This window comes from Natator depressus, chromosome 4 (genome assembly GCF_965152275.1).
Source record: "Natator depressus isolate rNatDep1 chromosome 4, rNatDep2.hap1, whole genome shotgun sequence".
Classification (NCBI taxonomy): Eukaryota; Metazoa; Chordata; order Testudines; family Cheloniidae; genus Natator; species Natator depressus.
This window is the reverse complement of record NC_134237.1, coordinates 58,225,741-58,248,071: the sequence shown is the minus strand read 5'-3', so window position 1 is coordinate 58,248,071 and position 22,331 is coordinate 58,225,741. Positions and strand designations below refer to the sequence as shown.

The window sequence follows — 22,331 nt, the reverse complement described above, 5'->3', positions numbered from 1 at the left end:
ACTAGTCTACTCTCCTGCTTACCTGGCATTAGTATTTATGTATGTTTTGGCTAGACAAAATATATTTTTCCCCATCACCACCCTGGAAAGGCAGGTAAGTGGAGTTTGGGCCTGGGCAGGTAAATTTTCATGACAACTCTTCAAAGCTCAAACACATTATTTAAGAAATACTATATGAAGTTTCAGTTTTTTCTACAGCTGTCCCTCTCGGAGCTTTCTCCTTGGAGGTTACCATCTTCCTGTGAACAGGCAGGAAATAATTTTTAAAAATAAATGAGAACACCACACATTCTCCAGACACCTCTATGGTCTGCCCTCACAGAGCTCATCCCAGGATTGGGACCAAGAGTAGTCTCTTATTCAAAGTAAGTAACTCAAAATTTTTAAATGTAGTAAACTAAAAAGGCAGCAGCACTTTAATTTCAACCCCAGTTGGAACCACATTTTAATTAAGTGACATTCAATGAAACTGAAAGGCCACAAACTCAAAACGTGTAAAAAGTACTTTATTGTTTACACCATAAATAATTAGCCTGTGGAATTCATGCCACAAAATGTTACTGAGGTTAAGAGCTTAACAGGATTCAAAATGTAATTAGTCATTTACATGACCACTAAGAATGTCCACTGTTATATGAGACTGCATTAAAAAAAAAAAATGTAAGGATTAAACCTACATGCTTCAGGGCATAACTAACCACTACATGATATGGTTAGGAGGAAACTTCCCTTAAAGTATGAGCAGGTTATTCTATAATTTTCCACTATTGGGCTATTTGCACCTTCCTCTGAAGGATTTGGTGCCAGCCAACTAGTGTTAGAGACAGGATGTGGGATTAGATGGACCACTAGTCTGATGCACGGCAGTTCCTATGTTCTATATTTCTCCATCCTTGTTTCCCCTTCCTCAGTTTATGGACATTAGTGTATATCCTTCCGATACTTGGATAAAGTTTTCATCCCTTAGCAATAATTTGGTAAAGCTATACTTTTTTTTAGTTCTAGTTAATCATAACTCTCGCCCTCCAGACTCTTTAGTCACTTGTGGTGTTCTCTGGTTTTCTCCCAACTAGGGCTGGTCGGGAACCAGAAGTTCTGTTCTACAGGAAACTCCAACATTTTTTGGGGGGGAGGGAGTTATGAAGTGGAACAAAAAACAAGCATTTTGAGATTGCCTGCAAAATAGAAATTCAGAGAAGTCATCTCAATAGCCATCAAAATGTTTTAGTTTGACTTTTATATTATATTAAAACATGAACTATATTTTATATGCATATTAAATATATTTAATACTTACATATAATTAAAAGTAAAAAGCCTAAACATTTTGATTTTTTTCCTATTGAATAATTTCATCCCAATATACCCATTCCTGCAAAATATTTCAATGCTCTCAATTTCCATTTTTCTGGAATTCAGGTGCACAGAACTGTACACAATATAGAATCTTACAGCACAGAGACTGAAAAAGTCTAATATTCCACATGTGTTTTTACCAGGGACACAGGTAGAGCGTGTGTGTCACTTACCTGGTTTATAACCTGATGCCTCTACATATGCAATCTCAAATCAAATAGACTTTTCCCTTCACCATATACTATTTCAGTATAAGCAGAGATGTAAGTTTTCCATCATTCCTAGAACTCTTACAGCATTATTGCAATCCAAGTATATCCCCTCTCTTGAACACCTATGTTTTGAATTAGTTTTCACCGATGGGATCAGTTTCTGTTTTTCAATTTTAAATCCTGTAGGAAGTCAACTATATTCAATAATGTAGGAAGAATCAGGAAAGATTGTTGTGCTTGCAGTTATACATCACTTTCACTTTTCAACTTGAAAAGGGAATCTAGGAGAAAGTTTTGTTCCAGAATACTGGATTTTCATTTTAGCTTCCTGAAATAATCTCGTAAAGTCCAACCATATTTTATTTGCCAATACTATAGCAGTTTCAACCTTACATTTCTTAATCAATATAATGATGTGGTGTGTTGATGTACTTGGGAGGCAACTTGCCCCAAGAATTACTGTTTGATTGCTGGCATTGCTAGGTTGGCTAAGAGCCAAAACTGCAGTTATCCAGATATTTATTTAGTCTCTAAGCATTAGTCAAGAGGCTCGTTCTTTACAGGGGCTGCCACAGGGCAGGAGAAAATGTTACAGGCAAATGACCGAGCAGCCTCTGCTTCAGGTTCCTGAATAATGACCACAATGAAGGGACTCGGCAAACGTTGAAGCCCACAAATATGCTAATGTAAAACAGGAAAATATAAATAAATGCCAAAATCAGAGACTTTGTTTTATGAAGCAGTTTCACTGGGTCTGAATAGCTACAACAGAGAGCTTTGAAGCATAACACTTATAAGATGAATGAAGTTATGTTAGGAATGTATTATACAGAGATCTTATTGACAAGTACCTTTTAAAAAAAAAGCCATTAAATATTGGCTTCTAATCTTGCATCCCACATGCCAGCTACAGTGCACCCTAATTGTAGGCTCTCTCATCTACTGTTCTTGGAACCTGACTTCTAAACCTTACTGGTCTCTGTGATAAACATCTCACTTACAGCATGCACCTTCCACAGACCAATGCTTCAAGTAGCCGCCTGAGAAAGGCTATGATTTTGCAGAGTATGCATACTGTGAATATTAGAAGCTGACACCATGCTGATTAGAATTGAAGAAAATTATTAAGTCCCTCAGAAAAAAACAATTAAATAAACATTTTTTAAAAGTCTCCCTTGCTTCCCACACATCAATGAAAAGCCAAACAAAAAATCTGGTGTAGGAACAAGTGGGATACTCATTCCAAATGACTGATGATAATGATTCAATAAATAGAATCTCTTGAACCCTGTTCTGTTGCTAACTAGTGTCATGCTATCACTATGGTTACTATTCTCAGCAGATCCTATGCATTCCCATCATATGTGAAAGTCAGGTTTTAATGGAAGCTTGGAGCCCAGTGCTGACTACTCAGTAGCAATTCTAAAACCTGGCATCTGAAGTTCTGAACTCAGACTACACTGTGAGGTCCTAACCCCATCAGCTGCTGGAGGAATTTTATCATTTAGAAAAGAGGATTCTACATTTTACATTTATTATCTGACTTACTGTACAAAACATTAATGGTTGACAGCCCATTGAAAACAGGTGTAGCACACAGCACACCTGAAAAGCAGCAGATGCTAGAAAAGTCACCTGGAGTGGGAGTGCTGTGCCCTGAGGTGGCACCAACTCACCACCACCTTTGATGTGCCCCTCCTAGTACTGCATTTTATTTTTAACTTGCTTCTTTCCATTTAAAAGGGCATAATCAAAAATTTCTGGCTCATATTTATCTCCCTTAAAGATATTCTAGTCCAGCCTATAAGGTTTTATCTACTAGAATTCCACAATGAATTTATTTCTGAAACTGTTCTCTCCAAGAATTACCGAAAAAGAGCTGATGCATTGCTTAGAATGAGAGTAAAATAAAATGAGGTCGCGCACACATGCAACCCCTCCCCATAAACCATGTACTCGGCCAGTCTGACAGCAAGTCATGCCAACACCTTATTCTGTTACTCTTCAGAAATAAGTTTTCATGTGCTAAAATAAAACACACTAAGAATTTCCAGATGGGAGATTGTTTCAAGGTGCATCTACATATTGTGGCCTAAAAATTTAGGATTGTCCCTTTAAAGTTACACAGATACAGAAATACATTTGGCTGGTGATATGCACAATGCCCTCTTGCTGTTTTTATCTTTCTGTGGGAAATAGGGCAGACAACAAGCAAGTCAGTGTTTTAGATCATATACCTCTGTGAAAGTGGTTGATATTTACCTTTGGTCAGTAACTCTGGAGCCACATCAGACATGTCCGCTCGGAAAAGCAAGTACTGCTGGGCCTGTATAAGAAGACCTGGAAAATCTTTTTGGATGGATGCAAACTGCTCAATTTTATTTTTCACAGATGCCAGCACCTGCCAAAATAAGAATGGTAAATTTTTAATACTATCCTTGAAATTATGGCCTGAAACCTCAGTCTCACTCTTTCCAAATTAGAGACTGTTACAATGCCAGTTGGGTAGTTAATTTCCAGCTCCTTGCATTGGCACAGTTAAAACATCAAACTAAACAGAGAGGTCCTCAAACAGGTAGGGGAAAGCAAATACACAGCAACAAACTGAAAAACAGGTAAACAAGGCACTAGAATTACTGGCAAAATTTGCATTGAGCATGAAATGAAGCATTGATAAGTACCTGATATAATGACCGTACACTAGGCTGCAATACAATGTTGGTATTGAGCAGAAAGGAACGAAGAAGAGGTTGCGGGTAACTGGCCAGTTGAGTAATAATCCCAATGAGCAGCAAGTTAACATGCAAGGAATTCTCCAACATATTCTCCAGCTTTGACAGCACTACGCTGATAAATGGCCCTACAAGAAAAATGGTGGAAAAAAATCTTAAAATCAGGGGAATAAGCATTTGAAAAGGAATTTAAATCTCCATATTTGACTAAATCAGACTTCTCACATGCCAATTAAAAGCCAACAGGAAAAAAGCCAGGTCTGAACAGACAGAAGATGCAGCTTTGAATATATTTAATCTCTTGTTAACTCTATCATGAGCAGGGGCACTCTGACTGGTTAGCCAATCAGTTGACATTCAAAGTATATTAAGCATGCATAATTATTCTACCTCACATGTGCCAATAAAGATTTAATCCAGCATGTTATGTTCTATGGATTTACTCCCACTGAAGTTACTTGGAGGGCTTCCAAAGATTTCAGATGAAGCAGGGTCACGCTTCTTATTACCGTTCTAGCTTAATTCTACAGAAGGACTGGACAGAGTAAATTGTGGGTAGGTTTCTCACATTATCATAATACATAGTGGTATTTTAGTGGGACTATAAAAATGCTGCTTCAAAACATAAAAAAACCCAACCCTGGACTAATTTGTATCACAACACGAACATTTTCTGCACTGCAAAAATTCACACAAAGTGCAGAAGCCATAAATATAGGCTATTGGTAGATGTAGGCTTTATCAGATTAATGTCACTTCTAAATAATAGTGTTGGTTTGTGTACACTTTTTACAGTATAGCCACTAAAATACAGAACTATTTACAATGAACGTACATATCCTTCATCGTAAGCCTGGCAAAGACTGCCAATATGAACATGAGTTAAGCAAATGAATATGGATTAGTACATACTGCTAAATGACAAAGCAGGTATGTAGCTAGAGACAGTAAAAAGACCAACAGGAAACAGTCTATAAAAGTTACTTAAGTATAAGGTTCAGCCCTGATCCAACTCTGGTTCCTCTGCACAACTCCCACAGTGTGAGAATACCAGAAAGCCAGCAAACTCTCTCCACATGGGGATCCTTGACATGGGGGAATCCCTCAGTTGCACAAAGCATAGCCAACTTCTATATCACCTCCTGTGACCCCTGCCATAGGAGGTATACCTGGGGGAAAGAACGTAACTGAGATAACTGCACTCCAGCAAGCTCCTGCTGGCAAGCCAACCCCTTCAATGTCCTGGATAGCAGGGTGCAGTTTACAACAACGGTGTGGGGCTGTTCTAAACTATGCTGGAGGCCAAAAGGAATCCCTGGGCAGCCCAGCAATCAAGGAACCAAACCATAAATAACTCCTTTGCAGCTCCACCCATCAGGCACAGGGCATGGCTGAGGATCAAAGCCCACTCTGTTTTAGAACTACTGCTACCATGGATGCACAGTATGGCTGGGTCTACACTAGCTCTCTTCTAAAACACGTCCCACTACTGATATTGGTACAGCCCCACTGAGGAGAGCACAAGTGGAAGTACTAGTGTAGACACGGGTCCAGGTGTCTATTGGCTTTTAACTACCACGTCACCCAACTCTAATTCACATAACATAGTGGTTAAAACACAGGGTTAAGGGACAGAGTAGCCACCTCCCCAGCTGTGGCCAACTGGTGGACCAGTAACAGTCGCAATAAGAAGTTGCAGCCCTGGCAGAAGGGGGTGGCTTCCCGAGAGGCCAAGGACTATTCTGTGTCAGCAGCAAAATGGCAGGAAACTGCCCAAGGAGCTACACCACAAATTCTGTGAAGACTGGGATGAGACTGCTCGGGGAAACCCCACATCCTGGATGTGCTTCCCTTCTCCAGTTCTCTGCGAACTAGAAAAAGATTGGACTCCCTAGGGTGCTGCTACAAATCCTGGGAGGACTATGACATAAGGATTTGAGGACAGTGGGATCTGAGCTGAAATGTCAATATGAGCATTTGGTTTGCAGCAAGCTGGGGTGTGAATCTACCCCATTTCAAAGCAGGGTAGATCAGAGTACACTAATGAATTGTTAATGCATGTCAGCAGGGTCCATATGGACAGTTAGTATGTGGCAAGCCAGTGAGGGGGTGGGGTAGATTCCCACCTCAGCAAAAGGCCAATGTACTTGTATGCAGCCCAAGGACAAGCGAGAAGGTTGAGCCACTTCACAGCTGGTTAAAACACCAGTGACTAATTTGGATCCTATCTACATTTGCAATACCAACAATGGAGGTGTCTTACAATATTTTGCTGAGAAACATAAAGAGCCTTCACCCAACACTGCCTGCCTGGGATACATAAAAAGCCCTCATCCAGCACTGCCTGCATTATCTGATCATCCTGCCCCTTCCTTCTCTCACAGTCATGGCGGCATTCTCACGAAAGCTTATGCTCAAATAAATTTGTTAGTCTCTAAGGTGCCACAGGTCCTCCTTTTCTTTTTGCGAATACAGACTAACACGGCTGCTACTCTAAAACCTGCTGGGACACGACACTCCACTCCCCCTGCCCCACCCCCCGTGCAATGAAGGCAGCTGTACAAGAGGTTCCAAGAGAAGGTGTATCAAGGCTAATGATTCCAAGTCAGCCTTGGGATCTGAGCAGCGAAGGCTGAAGCCAGGCACTTACAGCAACAACTGAAAACCACCTCATGAGACTTGACCAGAATACATAGAAGGTCTCTGTCATATGAACAAATCGGGAAAAATAAAAGGTCCTCCAGAACCTTACTAGAGCAACAATCCGAGCAGCTCAGCAGGTGTTTATACGCTTCAAAAGGAGCAACACAAACTAATTAGAACATTTTTTTTAAATTTTACATGGGTCTAATGCATGTGCCTGGAGATATGGGGGACTTACCCATAATAAAAGTTTATTTGCCACATATTTCTATTCTTGAAGTTTCCTTGTTTGGGTGGCATGGAGGGAGGGAGGTTTATGTTTAACAATCTTATACTGCAAATAAATAATAAAGAACAGCCACCATTTTCTAAACCAAGAGTCCAGCATTAGTGCCACATCCACATGACAGCGTCTTTCTTTAGGTACAAGTCATGTAGTGGAGCAGCATGTCTACACACTGGTGGGATGTACTGGTGGTGGGAAACTTGGTTTTGACATTTGATTCTGTAGAACAAAGCTCCTTCCTGTAATAGCGCCCCATAACACTAAGTTGACACAGTCAAATAAGAGCCCTAGACCAACACATAATGTAATACTGGATCCAAATTATATGCAAAATACTATTTTTGTACAGTAACAGAGAGATGGCTGAAATGTCATTTGTATGAGTGATAGTGTAACCCCCATTGCAAAGTCAACTTTGCCAGTGTCTTCCCCACTCGGCACCAGTTAGAAGACCATTTGAAATAGAGTGAAGAGACAAAGAGAGAGAAACACGGCTTGGGGGGGTAGTAGCAAAGCTTTGTTTGAAAGGAAGTGAAAGGGAAGAAGAGGACTTGACACAGACAAAAAGGGATGTGACCAAAGTATCTGAACTATGTTTGACAGGGAATGACAGGAGACTGACAGAGCCAGATGTGACCTAGGGACATGAGGGGAGCTTCTGAGTGCCTGGTACAGAGAACTCATCACAGCAATAGTGGCAAATGCACTTGAAAACCAAGTTGCCTTCCTCAAATACTTAAAGACTGAACACCAGGCCTGCTGGCCACACTTCAAAGGCTGCATTTCAATGACTAAAAGATTAATGACAGGTTTCAGAGTAGCAGCCGTGTTAGTCTGTATCCACAAAAAGAAAAGGAGTACTTGTGGCACCTTAGAGACTAACAAATTTATTTGAGCATAAGCTTTCGTGAGCTACATGCAGCCGATGAAGCTCACGAAAGCTTATGCTCAAATAAATTTGTTAGTCTCTACGGTGCCACAAGTACTCCTTTTCTTTTTGAAAAGATTAATGTATCCCGAGTTATTTAGAGTCAGCCCTTACAGGCTTTGCTGTGGGTAAGCACGCCTGAATACATTGTGTCCTCCCAATGATTGAGATATAATTCTGTGGCCAAATTTCACTGGATGCCTGGCACAAGAGAAAAACACAACAGTGAGGGTGCCATTGACATTTGAAAAGCAAGGTGCCTAGACCTGCTTGCAGAGAGGTGCATGCAGAAATGGCAACAGCGCTGCCACCTGGTGCACAAAAGCAAAATAGCAGCAAAAGGTGGCAGAGCAGCCTATCACTTTTCTGTTACGTTGCACATGCTGCTGTATAGGCAGCAAAGCAGTTGCAGAAATGGGACATTTTAAGTGCACTCATTCTATTAGGTCAGATAGTCCAACCACTCACAATGGCAGGATTGTTCCCTGGAATGATGTGGTTAGGACAGTTGTTTGGTGCTGGTCTTGTTCTAAAATTTTATAACATAAACTAAACAAATATGAAGGTCAAACACTTCAGCCCAAGAACAGCACCACACACTTTCATGGCATAGTTATATTGTATCACAGTGAATAACATTAATTTAACAGTACCATAATAGGTTACTGTTATTCATGTTACCCCTCTGTCCTTCATATTGGTTAACAACTCTCTCCTCTGCTGATTGACCGTTGTTCCAGCCTCTCTTGCCATCTCTCTCATGGCCACGAATGCCCTTTCCTTTCCTTTCTATTTCAGTGTAGCTAATCTCCTTCTACCATGACCCCCCACTAAAAGGGTTTTTTAAACAAACCAGAAATCCCATGGACCTAACCTGATGTTCACTGCCATCATATTATTCTTCTGCTTGTGCGTGTTCCAACCCTTTTCCTTTCTTACTGATTTAGATTGTCAGCTCCTCAGTTAATGGACTGTCTCTTATTCGATAATCGTACACTGCCGGTTACAATGGGATCCTGTTCTTGATTGGCTCTGATAAACCGTAACAAACATGGTAAAAGAACATCAAAAAGAAATTAATTAATGAGGAAATTCCACCTGTAAATGCAGCATTCTGGCTCCTTGCAGGATAGTTGGAAAACGTATCCTCCTTTGGCCCAAATGGAGACAGTATACTTTCTGTAGAAGGAGTGTCCACTGAAAAATTTTCGAAGTCCTCCTCCTCTTCCACTGGAGATACAGGATCAGGTGTCAACAATTTCTGCTCCTCTAACAAGCCTGTTGTGTTAGAATCCAGTTCTTCAATAATTTTGTCATATTGTGCAATAAATTCCTCACTATCTGGGCTCAGCAGCCTCACATTTGAGTTTTGATCTGCTTCTGGAGGAGAGAGTTTCAGCTCTAAGTCTGGTTGTCGGTCTGTTTCAACAGCTTTTTGGTTTATTTGTTCATTTGTTACATCCTGAAGCAAACCTGAATTTTTCCTATTGTGTTCCTTTAAGTCTGTGTCTGGATGTGAGTTTTTCAAAGACCTCTTAATGGGCTGGCTTTGAATTGTGTTTTGAGATTCAGTTGCTGTACTTAAAGTTTCCTCCTTGGAATTGTCATCATCCTGAGCATCCTTTTGGGCACATAACCTGTAAACCATGACATCATCCTGAAAATCTGATTCTTCTATGTAAGACCCTCTGACAAGCATGATTGCATTCTTCTTCATCTCTTGAATGTGCTTTGGTGGCTCTGCAGGCAGTTGTCTCTCTACAGTCCCTAGATCATCAAAAGGCTGGGGTGAGCTCACATCAGACCCAGGAGAAATCCCTGTGTCATAGCTGTCATCCCATTCCAGCTCCAACTGTATTTTCTCTCCCAATGGAGTAATTTGAGAAGAACTGCAGTTACTGGAAGTTTGCTGCTGGGGTCGGAACATAGGGTGCTCCACACTTTTACTGTTCTCCTCTGCCAGCGTTTGGATAAAGGTGTCTGGGTCAGGGTCTTCCCCATCATACGGGGCAGACCAAACCCGGCAGTCTTTCATGCAGTGGAGAATGATGGCTTCAGCTTCCCACAGGTACTGCAGGTAACTGATGTCCACAGCTCTTCCATATTTCACAATGCACATAGATTCGCAATAGCCTACGGAAGAACCTGAGATAAAACAAGAGTATTCACAATATGATAAAAAAAATCCAGCTGAACTCCCTACAATAATGCAAGGCAACTGCTAAGAAGGGCAGGAAGATACTTTTGCCTCAAGCACCCAAAGGGGATGGGTAACCAAGGCACAGAGGTTAAGAGATTTGCTCATGGCTGCTCATGACTGTGTCTAATCCGGAGTCAGCATTAGAATTCAGGAATTCTGAGAGACAGGCCTGGAGCCCAATCCATCAGACCACACTGCCCCTCGAGTAGCATAAGATGTAGCCACATCTTCACACATGTATTTGTGAATGTACATCCAACGTGGATATTCTTTACAATACAGATTTGATAGAGCTGCCATGTGGGAGTAATTAAATGCCGGCCCTCTCCAATCCAGAATAATTACATATTGTTTGTGAAATCTTAATAGTAAATACACTTTTTTGATATTAATTATGTTCACTTTCCCACCCTAGGCTGAGGATATTCCAAACCAAACCCTTCACAGCACAGTGCACGCCCAATGTTTACCTGCATTGGGTGTGGCCTTTGTCCATAGGATGTAATCTTTTGATTGGTTTTCAACAGTCAGTGTAATCCCAGTAGAGCAGCAGACTGGGGTCAAAGCAAGCAGTTTAGCAGCAGATACTGAATAACAGTCTCTTTCCCTCACAGCCCATCTTTGACTCAACATCATGTGATTACATGGGATCAGATATCTGAAACAACAAAGCCAATCATTACATGCCCACAACAACATTCTGTGTATTTCAAGGAGAGTAGCTATGTGGAAAATTCTCCTCTCACCTTCCCCACTTTGCTCAAATTAAAAAACACTATCTGCCAAATTACAGTCATCTCCCTAAGAACAGCTTTCTGGGGTAGGTCTAGAGTCTGATGAGTTACACTGGGCTCCAGTGTAGAAGAGGAAGGGAAGGACAGTCACTCCTGGGAGGAAATGCCTGTGGGCATAGTTACAGGGAACCACTAGACCAGGGTTGTGTCAGAGCATTGTCCTAAATGTAGGCAGGGAGGGGCATATGCCAGAGGGCGCCAGTTTGTCTGGATCTATTCAGGATGAGTTAGGGAGGAAGGGTTGGAGAGCCCAGTCCACAGAAAGAGCCAGCACATAAATGCAAATTGAGGCAGTGCATGTCAGGGAAGGGACTAGCAACAAAGAAGTCCAGCTGGGTCATTTTGTTGGGAAGAATCAACATATAAAGCTCTTGGGCACAGGAGGGATTATGGAAGGACAAGGAGCAGACATAGCACATACTTGCATTCTGTTTCTTAGAGTGATTTAGGGGTTAACTAGATTGGTGTTTTGTCATTTAAAGTAAATCAGTGTTTAATAACAAGCGATTCCCCAAATAAGTAGCACAATACAAAAATAAATGTAGCACTCACCTCTGTTAAAAGTCAGTGGAGGAATCGTACCAAATCTGAGTCCCCCACAAAGTTATATAAGGATCTGGTTCAGTCCCTACTTATGTACCCACATACACCAGCAGGGACTGGATGGGATCCCAGTGTAAGTTGTATTGGAGGGAGGGGAAAGAGACACGGAGAGATAGCTAACACCCCTGGATTTCCAATGGAGTTAATGATCTGATTAGGTCACTGTTAATACATCTAAGATTAATTACCAGTGACCTGATTTGATCCAATCTAATCTAATTCTCACAGACATGCCAACCACACTTGTTAAAGTAACAACATAAAAAGAATAAAGAAAAGCAGCTAGACAAATAAAAAAAAATGTAAACTGAGGGGACATTGCACAATTAAAGCAGCATGTCCTTCTACCCCAGGGTACAACAGGTCAGGAATTTATCTGAGAAATTCCTGGGCAAGGGGAAGTAAAAAGGTTTGGAAGCTACAGAAAAGTAAATATAGCCCTGCTTCATAGTGTGTTTAGCAGATTATAATTCATGAGAGAAAATGTTCAGAAGAGAAAAATTATTATAAATTTAGAACCAGGGAACATTTAGAGGTGGTAAATAATCCGTGGATTCTGTTCCCCCACTTTTCTACAAATAAATTACAACAAAAGAATATGTGAAAACCAGTGTCTCCCACTGTGCCTGGGTATGATAGGATATATAAACTGTGCCTCTCTTGGTTTGGTATATTTGTGTCAGAAACATATATGTTTTATCCCTATATTTGTTTGCTTGTTCCTTTTAAGAGCTCTAGCTGTACATCCAGAGACTTCTTACTGGAGAATTAGAATAGAAAAAGGAGTGTGGATTTTACCTTAAAACTAGCTGTAACATCACATCTTCACAGTGTAAGCCGATGAGTGTTCTGAACAATGCCAAAGATACCACACAGAGCTGGGAAATGATATACACAGTCAGTTTTTGATCTTTGTAACTTTGTAAATTGTAACTTTCCTCCCTTCCATGAGGTAAATTTAATTCTGCATTATAGAAAGCACAGCCTGAATTTAGTGCTTTATCAGAGACTGAAAGTATGCTTATTTCATTCTGTCAGCACCCTGGTAGGATTTTATTAGATGCCTGAAGTTATACATACACCAAAATATATTTTTATAAAATGCACACAAATCAGAAATTTGCTTTTTAAGAAGCTGAAGGAGAAAAGTTTGCAAGAACTGAAAAGTGAGAAATAGCACACCTTTCAAAGGAATTTTGCTAATTTAGACAATTCAATTTAATTTGGTTTCAGCAATAAAGGGACTCTGGCCAACTCAATGGATGAAGCATAGCTTTTACCTCTGACACACGTAGTTTGACCAGCTGAAGGCCTTTCTGGAAAGAGTTCAGTTATCTCACAAACTAAGGGTATGTCTACACTAGAGCTGGAAGGTGTAAATTCCAGCTCAAGTAGACATACGTGCACTAGCTCTGAAAGCTGGTGTGCTAAAAATAAAAATGAGGACTAGCTGCCTCAAGTACAATCCTATCCAAAATGCTAAGTATGTACTTGCGGTGGCTAGCCTGACCCGCCACTTGCGTCAGCGCATGTACACTTCCAGTTTTAGTACCCTGCCTCAATCACAACTAGCACGGTATGTCTCCAGCTCTAGTGTAGACATATCCTGAGAGAAACCTCTTTTGTGAAAGCAGCATGATTCCTGGTAATGAATGACTGACCCTATGTGTATAGGAGAGGTTAATTGTTTATCTATCCAGGACAAAAGTGTTGAGGTTGCTGGGCAGGGTGAAAGTTATTTGTGATGTTGCAGTACCTATTTTAGTTTACACTAGACTGAAGGGAGATTGGGAACTTGAATTTCAAAATTACCTTCGTTGGCATTAAATTACACATATGTGCTTTAACCCTTCTAAAAACGTTCACTGTCTTGGTGAAGAACTACAGAGGTGTCCTTAAGTTGGGCAGGTAAAAGAACATTAGTCCAAGGAAAGAGGACAGTACCTGACTCTTGCTCAGAGCAATTAACAGACTCCTGCTGGAAATCCTTATTACATGATCCATTTAAATGCCACCTGTACCTGAAGAAGAGCTCTGTGTAGCTCAAAAGCTTCTCTCTTTCACCAACCGAAGTCGGTCCAATAAAAGATAGGTACAAGTATAAGGTAGGTTAGGTACTATCAGTAATATTGGAAGCCAACAGGAAGAGACTAGTCAGCCACAACCATGTGACTGTGTAGGGAGTTGGAGAAGGTGGCGCTGAGGAAATAGGTGAGGAGATGACAGGAAAGTGGGATTCTTCCCAGAGGTGGGTAGGTTGAAGGAGAATTGCAGGAGCCTTAGGAGGAAGTCAAGTCTTTGCAAAGGTAGAGAGAGGGATCGATAGTTAGGGAGAGAGTTGGGGTGTTTTGGACATAAAGGGAAGAGATTGATGAGGAGCTCTCCTTGTTTCCTTATTGTGATTTGTGGACAGTTGTTCTAAGTAGTTTAAGGGTTCAAAATAATGATTGCTAAAGAAAATCAAAATGACTTCCTTAAATGTTATTGAAGGCACATTATTTACACTAAATACTGTGTTATTTATAGGGAAGATCTCTTGCATTCCTAATAGAGTTGTAAAGAAAAATGAGAAAGCAACATGCATTTGAAAAGCAGAGACAGTCTATTTGTATTTCATTAAAGGAAAACCAGTATGTAAAATGTACTAGCAGGAAACAGAGGACGTTTTTATATGTATGGATAGGTGGCCAAAAGAGTTGTAAATTTAATCCTGTCAATTATTAAGAAGTCTTTTCAGCAATAATAATGTGTGCAGCTTTTGTTCTATGGAAGCCCACAAAAAGCTGCAATTCCAGCGTTTGTACTTGGCCAAGCTATACTGGAGAAAACTCATTGAGTATCACAGAACCATTCTGGCCAAGGGCTCCGGAGTTGCTCAGGGCCGGAGAATTCTTTACAATACCCATTTCCTTTGCCTGTGGAACAGTAATTATGATTAGCCAAGACAACATCTGCATTTTTTTGTCTACAAAAGCTGTTTATGAGTTTTCAGAGTTAATCCATCTCTGAAATGCAACAACAGCAATATATATCCATAGATGCATGCACTCCCATTCCTAAATACACTTCTAGTCCAAGGTGCTGTCCCTACTACACAAATGTAATGCACATACTGATTCTCTGGCTTTACCTGAACTTATACCACATGTTACTCTACAGCAGTGCTACTCAAAGTGGTGGTGCGCAGACCAGTGCTGGTCCGCGAGCCATCGGCTACCGGTCTGCGCGCACATTGGAAAAAAAAATTGCCGGTCCCCCACATCAGATAGCTTGAGAAGCACTGCTTTACAGTATATTCATCAACGAGCTACCTACAGTGATATGCTGTGAATATTTTAACAAGGGGCTGTCTGCAAAATTGTAGCCTTAGCCTGCGATAAACCCTGTGTACTAAAGGTGCCTGTGCTGCAGAGAAGAGGGAAATCTGATTATTTAAATACACAGCCAAACAAAACAAACAAACAAAATTGCTCTTATAAACAAAGAAGCAGGCCACATAACTGGTAAACAAACATGCTGGAAAGGTTTATACTTGGTTCCTGAAGAACAAACTGGGCATATTGACAGTGCTCAACTGAGGTAATTTGGAAGCGGGGTGGTTATAATGATCTCATGGTTTTGGGGCTGGGTAGTTTCTTCTGTGAAACTTATTTGAAAATGCCTGTTACTTGGTGCATTCTGAGCTATTTCACAAGGCCACCAAAATTGTTCTTCTTGAATATTTGTATAAATCTCAGGGATGGGTTATCTATGGCAGAAATAATTTAGCAGTATCTAGAGTGGGAATAACTCCACTAGAGGCAGGTAGATTACTCCAAACTTACTTTCTATTTTGTGGCAGAAGTTAGGCTCCTAGAAGCCCCACAGTCTCTCCTTCAACCACTCTACAGCTATCTCACACACTCCCAAACTGCTCATCACTATGGTGGCTAAGTGACAACAATTACAGCAAAACAACATTATGTTTATCACAGAGTCAGGTACGAAAGGAAATTCGCAGTTAAAGGTTAAACAGAGCCATAGCAAATACAGATATGATGAAGCTCCCTCTAAATCTCTTAACCCAAATTCATCAAAAGCACACGTGCTCCCCTCCTGCTTGCCTTACCTGAAATGGAGTGTTGATTCGGCTCGTGAGCGTATCTAGGATGTGCACGTTCTCATGCTGGTGCAGCAGGATGAAACGCAAGAAAATCTGGAGTAGAGCTGGCTCTGAAACACTGCGCAAAAAGAGATCCAGGTATGCAGTTGTAGTCATTACCTCCTCCACAGTCACCTACAAGCAAATATATGGTAAGTGTACATCCTACAAACACCACCACTGTGCTTACATTATGTGTGCCTTCTGCAGTAACACTGTACACACGATACACTATAATAAGCACATTTTGTGCTTTTTGCTTTTAAGTATGTGGAATAGAAAGCCTCTGACTTATTCAAAAATCAAGTATTTTTGTTCTTATTTCAATGATTTGATTAGTTAAAAAAAGTACCACCCCCCTCTATCTGCTGAAATACAACACTGGTTCACAAATAACTTGAGACCCTCATCACCATTCCTCCACCACCGGGCTGGCTCCATTCTCCTGCCACTGTTCAGATTTGCATTCAGGAAATGGTAAAGCCATTTATTTGGTATTCAGATGCATATATTGAATACCAGCATATGCCTCACCCCAAAAAGGAACAATAGTAAAGAGCAAACAATGAATGAACCAACAAAACAGGATATAGGGGTCTTTTTAAAAAAAAAATCCCTCCACCAAGTTGTATTTCTTCTTTACCTTTCCACTTCTTATTTTCCAACAGCACTTTAACCCCCTACTCCAAATACACACACACACACACACACGTAGATTGATGCACAAAGTTTCCTACCAGATTTCAGGCCCAAGTATTTGGTATTCATACATCAAAATTTATATTGCATGTTACTTTGCTAACACAGGGTTTTTTTAAGCTTATCTATTGACAGTATGTGCTGGCAAGGCAGAAAGCATTCCAAAGGCTGCCTCTGCATCATGCACTGATGCTGCAAAGTCAGCTTTTTAAAAATAGCTACATATGAGCCTAATAAGCTTACGTGTACAAAGATAAATCCTTACATATAGGAATCTGTCTATAAGAAAAGGGGCATTAAACATCTTTTATTTACCACTCTTAACTGGATGAATGAAAAGACAGATTTTATTAAAAAAGAATCAAAGCTGTCACTTAAAAGCTAAGAGGATTTAGAAAGTACTCAGAAGGGCAGCATTTGCGTAACATGCTGTAAATATTAAAATCCAAGTTCCATTATGCTGCATGTTAGCTATGCACACAGGAATGTCACGTTGCAGATTCCTTTTAACACATTTTTAGGATCACCTTAGGAAACAATCTTGTTTCCACTAGTGACAGAACATAGGAATATTGCGTAGTCTTGTGAACTGTGTAGAAATGTGGAAGACTCCAAGTACCTCTAAATTTGGAGGTGGTCATTCACTCTCTTTTTGAAGCTTTATCCTGTTATTTACACACTGCCTCTCTGCCTGATGTTAATAGTTCAGGTAGTTTTGACTACTAACTCCCTTTTTCATTAGGAACAAAAAAGATACTGTACTAATGCAAGCTGGTCATAATCCTTCACCAAGAAAAAAAAAAAAATCAGGAGTTCATCTTCTTGGTCGGTTACTATAAACTTAGTCTGAAACAAACCTCAATCTCAAACATAATAAAAAAGGAAGAGAATATAGGACACAAAAGAGGAAATTCATGGCCACAGCCTATACTCTGCATCCCATTCTCACTGGCTCTGCAGACTCAGTAAAACCAGCTACACATCAGTTGAATGTATTATTTATGAACTAGGAAAGTATGCTCAGCAATGATGAAGCAGAGATGAAGACATAGCTCATGCACCAAGGATCCTACACTCTAACTTAGGTGCTAGCAGTACAGTTTATACATTACACACACACACAAAAGTTAGAAGATTATTAAGATTGGGAAGTCAAGCACTCAATAGTTAGAAAATGCCAAAATTAAGATTGCCTCGGCAGCCTTAATTCAGCCCCCTTCTGCTTATGCATTATGACACAGTCTTTGATTACATGATCACACAGTACTGATGGAATATATGGGCCAAACTCGTTAACATAACCCAGTCACTGTCCAATATCAAAGAGTGTTAAATAAGGTTCGGGGTTCAGTAGCCTGTACAGTACCATGGCAAATGCACCATTAACAATCCTTTTAACATTTTATTGAAGATACAGAAGACAAGGAAAAACAGTTAAAGCATCTGAAATATACAGTATTAAGTGAGACTTTCACTTTTCACAACATCACTTGTTCCCTTTCCCTTTAGCTGGAGAGAGTTTTGTTTGACAGTCCCTTAGCTGGTAATAAAGATGCTAATAACTGTCCTTTTGGGGAAAAAGAGTAGTTAGTTGAGTTGCTGCTGTTAAAGTCTGAACTCGTTTCATCCCAGGTGGTGACTGGGATTTAGTCTGGTGGAGGTGGCAATGTTATCTGGATCCCTCTCCCTGGCCTAGTGTGCTCAGGCATTTCTTATAATTAGGACAAATTTGAGAACTGGTTGGGGTCTGGGATATCAGGAGATGGTGGGGTAGCAGCCATCATGATGACATTTTCTTCAGTAGCTTCTGTCTGTTCCTGTCTGTCCACCCCCCATCCACCAAGTCTCTTTAAGGACACACAAAGAGAATGGTGGGTTATAGTCCTAGCCTTCACAACCTCCTCAGGCAAGGAGTTCCACAGGTTGACTGTGCGCTGAGTGAAGAAGAACTTCCTTTATTTGTTTTAAACCTGCTACCCATTAATTTCATTTGGTGGCCCCTAGTTCTTTTATTATGGGAACCAGTAAATAACTTTTCCTTATTCACTTTCTCCACACCACTCATGATTTTATATACCTCTATCATATCCCCCCTTAGTCTCCTCTTTTCCAAGCTGAGAAGTCCTTGCCTCTTTAATCTCTCCTCATATGGGACCCGTTCCAAACCCCTAATGATTTTAGTTGCCCTTTTCTGAACCTTTTCTAATGCCAGTATATCTTTTTTGAGATGAGGGGACCATATCTGGACGCAGCATTCAAGATGTGGGCGTACCATGGATTTATATAAGGGCAATAAGATATTCTCCGTCTTATTCTCTATCCCTTTTTTAATGATTCCTAACATCCCGTTTGCTTTTTTGACTGCCGCTGCACACTGCGTAGACGTCTTCAAAGAACTATCCACGACGACGCCAAGATCTTTCTCCTGATTAGTTGTAGCTAAATTATTCCCCATCATATTGTATGTATAGTCAGGGTTATTTTTTCCAATGTGCATTACTTTACATTTATCCACATTAAATTTCATTTCCCATTTTGATGCCCAATCACTTAGTTTTGTGAGATCTTTTTGAAGTTCTTCAGTCTGCTTTGGTCTTAACTATCTTGAGCAGTTTAATATCGTCTGCAAACTTTGCCACCTCACTGTTTACCCCTTTCTCCAGATCATTTATGAATAAGTTGAATAGGATTGGTCCTAGGACTGACCCTTGGGGAACACCACTAGTTATCCCTCTCTCTTCTCAGAATTTACCATTTATTCTTACCCTTTATTCCCTGTCTTTTAACCAGTTCTCAGTCCATGAAAGGACCTTCCCTCTTATCCCATGACAACTTAATTTATGTAAGAGCCTTTGGTGAGTGACCTTGTCAAAGGCTTTCTGGAAATCTAAATACACTATGTCCACTGGGATCCCCCTTGTCCACGTTTGTTGACCCCTTCAAAGAACTCCAACAGATTAGTAAGACATGATCTCCCTTTACAGAAACCATGTTGACTTTTGCACAGCAATTTATGTTCTTCTGTGTCTGACAATTTTATTCTTTACTATTGTTTCAGCTAATTTGCCCAGTACTGATGTTAGACTTAGCAGTCTGTAATTGCCAGGATCACCTCTAGAGCCCTTCTTATATATTGGCTTTACATTAGCTATCTTCCAGTCATTGGGAACAGTAGCTGATTTAAAGGACAGGTTACAAACCATAGTTAATAGTTCCACAATTTCACATTTGAGTTCTTTCAGAAGTCTTGGGTGAATGCCATCTGGTCCTGGTGACTTGTTACCGTTAAGTTTCTCAATTAATTCCAAAACCTCCTCTAGTGACACTTCAGTCTGTGACAATTCCTCAGATTTGTCACGTACAAAAGATGGCTCAGGTTTGCAACCTTAAGAGGGTTCTTTTAACATAATTTGTGTGTGTAATGATATCTATAATGTGTATTATATAAACTTGCCTGAGGGAGCCCAGCCCACCACCTAACAAAAGCAAAAGATGCTGCTGTTTGGCAGAAATTACTCAACTACATGCCATGGGTTCTACCACCAATGGCTTCGGGAAAGGAGCCATTAAGGTGGCAACTGGATTTTTCAAACTAGTTTATCAGTACTCTCTGTATCTCCTCTTCATCTCACATTTTTTTGTTTTTGTTTTCTTTCATGCTATTTGTGACAGTTGGTGTCTCTGTCCTATATGAATTACTTTCTCTGAAAACCTTGGGAAATGAAATATTGTATTCTATTTATGTTATAGGACCAGGACCGGCTCTAGGCACCAGCAAAGCAAGCACGTGCTTGGGGTGGCACAATTCCAGGGGCGGCGTTCGTCCGGCCACCCTTTTTTTTTTTTGCTTGGGCAGTTGCACTCACTCTCAGAGCTTGGGGCGGCAAATTTTTTGCTTGGGGGACAGAAAACCTAGAGCCAGCCCTGTATAGGAAAGTTAGCCTGGAAACTGGGACTCAGTTCATTTGCATGGCTGATCCTGAAGCAGTTTTTCTTAAGACATATCAAAAACAAAGAAATTAATTAAATTTTCTGCAGACTACCGGCTGGTTCCCTTGCCTTCAATTAAATGCCTTTAATGCTAGGACTGTTTTAGGAGCAGGTTAGACAAACACCTGTGAGGGATGTGTCCCCATCAAGTTCCCTTCGTTTGACCCTTTGAGCGCACTCCTGTCCCTGTTATTTCATTAGTTGTCCCCCGAAATCACTTGGTTTCCACGTCCTGTGGAACCTCCCCTCAGGCTGGGGGCTCCTTTAGCAGTGGGCGGGCAGAAGCATGTCCACTTTCTGGATCCCAATAGGATTAAATGTCTTTGGGAGAGGGATTTTGGGAAGTGTGTAAATCCTTTTTATTAAATGCAAATTAGTATTCAGGTAAACACCAAGAGTACAAGAAAAAAAAATCTAACAAAATAAGAACAAAATCATTTACACTACAACAAAGATGAATCCTGATTGGAGAAACACATTGTTCTATTCCACACGGACACCAAGACAATGGGCCCCCCTACATAATGAAGTATCTGCATTTCCAGACTGAAAGGGAAAGGAGTATATTAAGAAGAGAGAACACTGTCTTGCAGTGAAAGTTTACACAAAAACATAGAGAGTAGACTACAGATGAGGGAGAAATTTCATAACTCAAGTTTTGGGCTCACCCAGCAATGCCTCCACAATAGCTAAATGGATGTATTCATTCACACTTGTCATATATTTTGTGATTCCTCTCTTAACTTCTGCTTTATGCCAAACAATTTTTACTTTTATTTAACCACCTCCCTCCAGTTTTGACTTTAGAGACTTTTAGCAAGGAAAACTCCTACCCATTACCCCCAGAGAAAAATGAAACAACTTCTGATCTTACAGAGTATCCGGTCAAAGGTGGAAAAGTCACAAAACCTTCCCTCACTGGCACTGTGAGGAAGCTAGTTGGAGTCAGTGGGAGCATTGGAAGTGCTTGAAGGCCCCGAAACACTATATTTTAACTATAGTGCTGTTTTCTTTATTCTCTTCTTCAATTTGCCTCTCTCCCTTTTGAACAGATTGGAGACTGTGTCCTGAGTTAAGTGCAATATATCGAGTTTGATTCTCTAGAAGACATTCATATCAATTTCTTTACAGCATACAGATAATATATCATAGAATCATAGGACTGGAAGGGACCTTGAGAGATAATCTGGTCCAGTCCCCTGTACACATGGCTGCACTTATCTAGTATTATCTAGACCAGTGTTTCCCAAACTTGGGACACCGCTTGTTCAGAAAAAGCCCCCGGCGGGCCGGGCTGGTTTGTTTACCTGCCGCGTCCGCAGGTTCGGCTGATCGCGGCTCCCACTGGCTGCGGTTCGCTGCTGCAGGCCAATGGGGGCCACGGGAAATGGCGCGGGCCGAGGGATGTACCAGCTGCCGCTTCCTGCAGCCCCCATTGGCCTGCAGCGACGAACCGCGGCCAGTGAGAGCCGTGATTGGCCGAACCTCTGGATGCGGCAGGTAAACAAACCGGCCCGGCCCACCATGGGCTTTCCCTGAACAAGCGGCGTCTCAAGTTTGGAAAACACTGATCTAGACCATACCTTACTGGTGTTTGTCTAACCTGCTCCTAAAACAGTCCTAGCATCAAAGATACATCCCTGGTTCCCAGAGAATGCAAGTGTTTATTGCCCATGTCATTGCTATTCACCAAGGCCAAATCTGAGACCTTGTTTCATTGTAGACACTGATGTCAATAGGAGTTTCT

General features: G+C 40.9%; 1 protein-coding gene across 1 annotated transcript in view; it reads right to left on the bottom strand.

Annotated features, from left to right (window-relative positions):
- The window catches only part of FHIP1A (FHF complex subunit HOOK interacting protein 1A), a 136,483-nt gene that overhangs the window by 10,050 nt on the left and 104,102 nt on the right, over nt 1-22,331 (bottom strand). Inside the window, exons 8-13 of the mRNA XM_074950984.1 lie at nt 15,863-16,030; nt 12,553-12,632; nt 10,828-11,015; nt 9,256-10,302; nt 4,250-4,428; nt 3,831-3,969 (exon numbers count right to left, since the gene is read on the bottom strand). Of these exons, the coding sequence (XP_074807085.1) occupies nt 3,831-3,969; nt 4,250-4,428; nt 9,256-10,302; nt 10,828-11,015; nt 12,553-12,632; nt 15,863-16,030 (1,801 nt within the window). The remainder of the gene's footprint in view (nt 1-3,830; nt 3,970-4,249; nt 4,429-9,255; nt 10,303-10,827; nt 11,016-12,552; nt 12,633-15,862; nt 16,031-22,331) is intronic.